We start from the raw sequence: 6,000 nt of genomic DNA, 5'->3' as shown, positions 1-6,000 counted from the left end.
GCTGATTTGCAGTAGTTATATGGCTGGAAGACTTGAGCGTGGAGTATTATTTTTTTAAGCACAAGAGGCATTGCTGGTCAGATTTTCAAGTATATCTAATGATAAAGGTGCGTGGTGTATAGCAGTGATGGTACACCGAGAGACAAATATCAAGGACATCAGAACAGATTGAGAAGGTCGTGTAATTAAGTTGAGGTCGTAGACCGTGATGTAACACAGGCCCCCGCGGTGCGGGGGGCCCCCCCTCAGCACAGTGCTCTGGATGGCGAGCTCCCGACTGAGTCCGGAGAGGGACTCTGCAAGTACCTTGCAACAGCTTCCCCCCCCCCCCCCCCCCCCCCCCCAAGTTCTGTTACGCCAGGGATCGTAGAACGTTCTACCTTAAGTACATGAACAAAGCTGTTTGTGAAGTGGTGTATCGGTGGAGGTCTGGTTTGAACGGCTGATTATCACTTTAGGGGGGGTTCGTACAGGGATGGCAAAGACTTTTGCAAGCTGGGATGTGAGCGTGGGACCTGAACTAACTGAAGTTCATGTGCTGAAGATGGGGGCTGCTGCAGGTCAAATTTCAAGGACATTGGCAGTTATGTGAGAGCTCAAAGTGTAGCAAAAAATGCTGTTCAGAACAGCTTTTTTGAGGGGAGAGAGACTGCCTCAGCGTAGGTTTGATGAACAACGGATTTACACGGACTGGAAAACAAAGGACTTTGGAGCACGATGGGCAACTGCCAGCCTGCAAAGATAAGGAAATATGCGAAGGCCCCATATAGCCTAGCACAGTGTTTTTAGTGTTGGTCTCGCAGGGACGACTTTATAACACTCGTGTAGGTAAATGGCACGGCTGTGGGTTAATGTGTTAAAAAGAATGAAGTTGAAAGGTTGCATTATGGCCACTTTGTTTCTGGATTAAATCGAGATAAGATTTGTATTTGAAGGAGCTGTTGTCATCCTGGCGTGGACTCTTGAGTGGTATGTAAGCTGTGCGGACTCTGTACCAGATGGAGCTGTAAATGTGGTAGAGTGCTACAAAGTAACCAACCCCTCATGCAAACCGATTAGAAACCATTCCCCAGCCCAAACCCTGAAGCTCACTACAAGAGGATAGTGATGATTGAAAGACTACACCAAAAAGTGATGCTGCCTCATACAGCTCAGAGAAGCCCACCTGTATTAAAGTGAGACACCCACCAACTCTGCAGAATGTTGCGCCAGCAGGCTGCCTCAAGTTAAACTAAACAGGAGTCCACAGATCTGTAGGGAGATGGAAAGTGACACCAGTCTTGCAAGAATGCCCTAATCGGCCACAAGCAGCAACTGGTGTCTGGAAACCAAGGTCTGCTTGGGAGCTGACCAGGACGACAGAATGATCGTGCCTCTTATTAGGCAGGTGGTACATGGGGGTTCAGGCAAACTAGCATTCCAACCAGCAATTTGTTCCTGGTGTTTGAGCCACACTTTGAAAGAGTGGAGAGGGGACTGTGTGGGTGTAACTGCCACGGTTTCTTTTCTGCAGTAAAAAAAACGTGCGCTAAAATAAGATTAAACAGCTATGGCAAAGAGCTAGAAATGCGTAGTCTTAAACGGACTTGTGGAGCCTTTAAGTGAATAAGCAGAATGAATGTGAGGTTATTTGGGTCCAGATAGCATTATTCCGTAATATCACTGCCATAACACTACATTATGACTTCAGAAGTGATTGTCAAACGGTTGGTTAAAGAGGGCAGAGCCTGTGACAATAGAAAAATCAAAAGAGGGAAGGAAGAGGGAAATTAAGTTGTGACGCACCCTCCTCATACACAGTGCCAGTGACAAACCTCAGGGTCTCAACTGAACAGAAACAGTCATGCTCCTTTTAAAGGTTTGCAGAGCCCCTAAAGCTCTATGGACTCCTTGAGCCGTAGGATTCAAGCTAGCTCAGAGCTGCACGCTGTAGCATAACACTCGGGTCCTTCCAACAGATAATGCTGCAGAGACAGATCGACACAAAGCTAGCACGTATATACTCTCAGCAAGGTCTCCTGCACTCAGGTCCTGCTTGCGATCCCAGAACAGTCTACACTGGGACCCTTGACACCAATACTTACAAGACATTCTATTATTCTAAAAGCAATTCAAAGAGTGTCTCCCCAAATCGATGTCAAGAATACAAAGAACAGTTTGAAGTACAATGCTAAGTACACCTGAGTCCGCAAACGCAGTCCTTACATTTTTTTTCTGTGTACATATGCAATATATAGGACGCCTGTTTGATTTAGTTGTTTATCTTGAAAAGCCTTCTTGACTTATTTCTGTGCAAGCTAGCAGACCCTTGTAACAGATAAGGAAAAGCTTCCAGTCAGCATGCAATCATAAAATCTGCTGACTGCTTATGATGAAATGGAATTTCAATAAACGCACTGAAGCTTGCCCAATATGTATGTACCAATATATGCAGAGCACTGAAATACATTTTTTTGTTTTCAACAACATCCCGACACTTTTCTTCCTCCACCTTTACATGCTACAGCTCACAGGTGCCTCTGTGGCACGTGCGACACCGTCAACCGTCTTGGGTTTTTAGCCAGCAGCAAGTGTTTTGCATTTTTGGAATCTTAATGTTAATTTTCTCAGTAAGGGTACAGGCGTATACGTTTCTGGATGCAGAATGCTGCTCGGTAAAAGCCAGTAATGGTTTGGAGATGCAAGCATGGCTATGATGTCAGACGTCCTCTTCAACCAATTCCTTCATTGTGAAGTTTCTTCCCAACTAGGCATGCCTCACTTAATTTATCTCGTTTCCCAATCTGTTTTTGCGAAGTTTCATGCCTTCTCCATCAATCCTGTCCGCCACATCTCAATAGCTCTTAACTTCTATAAGGACTCTTCTGAGACTTCGCCAGACCGACTTTTTTTTCTGAATTAAGCTACAGCTTAACCCCCGGTTCTATGTCTAAAGACTAACCAGACTATGTATGCCACATAAAATGAAGAGGAAAAGGCCTTGGGATATTCCTTTAGCCATCGGCCAATTTCAGGAGCAGCCCTACATGCACTTGGTGCAGTGTGGAACAGTGATTAGAAGCTCTCCTTACAAGCCTCCCACACGCATAGCCGTAAGGCAATGTTAAAGCTGCTTTCCCCATTTGTAGGGTTACATGTGCAGTAACCATGAAGAATCCGATTCAGGAAGACCCGCCCTCTCTCAAGGATATCATCCTTAAAGTGGAATTCTGCCTCCCACCTGCTCTCTCTGCAGCATTATCTCACGAGTCACCTGTAGCTGCCATGCCCAAGTGTAAAACCATGCCAGCACAATGACAGAAGGGACTACATATGCAGTGCTCACTGGACCAGAATAACAGAAGGGGAGGTGGAACGCCTAGAGAAGAAATTACAAAAATGTAGACCGTGCAATACAAACCGGATCATGGCTGCTTAGCTAATAGGGTCAACGGCTGTGAAGAAAAATGCCGAACAGCCCAAGTTGTGTAAATTTCGGTATGACAACTAAACACACACAAGCACAACACCAAACTACGCTGGGAATCAAATGTATGCTGATCCTTCGCAGACACAGAAAACTGAGCATCTTTGTGAGACTAGATTTAAGCTTAAGACACCTGAAAATACTTTCCATGGCCTCTGGCAGGGGATAGGAGTCTAAGCACAATAAAAGAACCTATACTGAGGAACGGATGTCAGCATGTCCTGACACCACCTGGTCAAGAGCTGCTCACTTCTCTTATGTGAAAACAGCCTACAAGCTGGAGCAGCACAATCATCTGAATCCACAGACATACTTTACACTATCATGCTGCTCAAGCGCGTCACTGTGTGGCTTCGGGATATCGCAGAGAATCCCAGAATGTTGACGATCCCAGTCCAGGACTGCTGCCTATAAGGATGGTTCATATGCTCGAAGTCAAGAGCAAGATTCAAGTGAGCAGTAGAGACAAGCTGCTGTCTCCTAGTAGAGGAGCAACCCGCTTCCACCTGGAAGCCAGGTAAACCGAGAGGCAATTCTACTCTCAATAGCTAACTAACAAGAGGCCAAGAAGATCCTACCCCATAGCGACTGCCAGCAAATAGAGCCTTTTCACAAGCACCATTAGGCATTTGGCGAATGGAGTTAAACTTTTTTTCGATTTCTAATTGTGGGCCACAGTTCGCAGCATTCTAGCACCAGGATACTTTGTGTCACCCTCACATCTTAACAGAAATTAAGTCACGTTCTGCTGCTGGACGACTGTCATGTTTTTGCTGTTCTCTGCTCCATGTAGCCTTTACGCTCCTGCTTACAATTCCATGGGGAATTAATGCTGCATCACTAGAACCGTGCATCCCAGGTCATTATTCCTTACTGCAATCCCTGCTTTACTGGTTCATGCCAGGACCACTCTATTCAAATCAATGAAAACAGGTCAATTGTATATAAGAGTTGGGCACCAGAACCCACTCCTTGCTATAAAGTCACATTATCAAGTTCAAATTCGCTCCCTTTTTTAAAATCGGGCATGTAGCACTGGAGGCGGTGATCTCTCACTGGCCCATCTCACCAATTACTCTTATATTTGAATTAAATTAGATATCAGTCTATAAGCCATTGCTGTGAGGCGCACAGTATATGTGGTGTGTGTGTGTGTACAGGCTATACACCGGAACAAAGTTTACCTATAAATATTTTACAACTGTGTATTTTTGTACTGTGGTTGGTTCTGTAATAAGATCAGATTTTTTATTTTTGCAATAGCTGCTAGTCCATGTGGGAAGAACGTTTACAAAACAGTCACAGAAAGATGAACCAGTGTCAGTGCATTCGAGGCAATGCACGGTTTTGAGGGGACGGGGTGGATCATGACAGTTTCAGGGGAGAGCAAAATAAACTGTACGCCTGTATAGAGTCTACCATCCAAATCCAAAAGCAGTGCAGGTATCACTACACTGCTGCAGGGAATCATCTCAATGGTGGCCGACATGCACTGGCATGGATTGGTCACCATTTGCGAAGGATTAACATACATTGCCCCAGTCCTCTATAGGCCACAAACGCAGACAGGCAACTTACAAACTTTAGTTAAATAAACTAAAGAAGCTACGCCGCTTTGATTATCTTCTTTTATGAAACATTAGATAAAGTGGTTCGACTGATATCATTAAAGTATAAAGAATTTGCCATGTCAACTGCAGGACCCACAAACTACAGCATCCAAATGTCTATGAAGTCAGACCCTCGTAGCGAACATAAAATTAACCTCACTCATAACATGGCATTCAACTTGTCTAAGCTGTTGTTCGCCCAAGCATAAAATAAAAGGGTACTTATTACCGATTCGATGGGTTTGTCGAGTGACGCCTGCTCAATCTCCAAGTGCCCGTCTTCATACTGATCAAAATGATTGCCCTGGAGAGAAAAAATGAGCATTACTATCGTTACAGCTTATCATTTAATTAGGACTAGACCATATTTTAACATTGCAAGTACAATTTACAATAAGTAAGGTAATATCCGTCTACATCTGGAAGTTATAAAGCTAGGTGTTTCTCACTGAGCAATGTAAAAACCATTTCTCGTTTCCTCCATAGGGTCCATGTACACCAGTGGCATCTCTTGTTACTTCAAAATCATTACTTTCACTCAGTATGGAAACTGAGTGAAGAGTTTCACACCAAAGATTATAAAAGTGCACACTGAATTTCACATGGCCTCCCTCTCCCCACCCTTAAAACCCCGTTACTTTTACTTGTAGGGGACCGCTCCCTTAGTTCTTTTAATGACAAGCTGTTTTTGGTTTCCTACATAGCTTGTGTGTGCAAGTGAAGTGGTCATCTTTGTATTCATTTTCTTATGTTTTAAGAAAATCCAGTTAAAGGTGGCTACCACAGATAAGAGCTTCCGCGGCTGATATCTTTGAAGAGTTATTCTTTAACCCTAAGAAAATACATTCAAAGATGGACAACGTGAATGCGCACAAAAGGCCATCCATCTTAGTAACCCTATTACGATAGCTGCTTGCCAATATG

General features: G+C 44.2%; 1 protein-coding gene across 8 annotated transcripts in view; it reads right to left on the bottom strand.

Moving 5' to 3' along the window:
• Window positions 1–6,000, bottom strand: part of GPATCH8 (G-patch domain containing 8) — an 826,162-nt gene that overhangs the window by 497,370 nt on the left and 322,792 nt on the right. For all 8 annotated transcript variants that reach the window (XM_085648525.1, XM_085648516.1, XM_085648544.1 and 5 more), the window contains one exon: window positions 5,306–5,380. In XM_085648525.1, the coding sequence (XP_085504651.1) occupies window positions 5,306–5,380 (75 nt within the window). The remainder of the gene's footprint in view (window positions 1–5,305; window positions 5,381–6,000) is intronic.

This window comes from Triturus cristatus, chromosome 1_1 (genome assembly GCF_964204655.1).
Source record: "Triturus cristatus chromosome 1_1, aTriCri1.1, whole genome shotgun sequence".
Lineage (NCBI taxonomy): Eukaryota > Metazoa > Chordata > Amphibia > Caudata > Salamandridae > Triturus > Triturus cristatus.
Note: the sequence above shows the minus strand (reverse complement) of the source record. Positions and strands in the feature narration are given on the sequence as shown.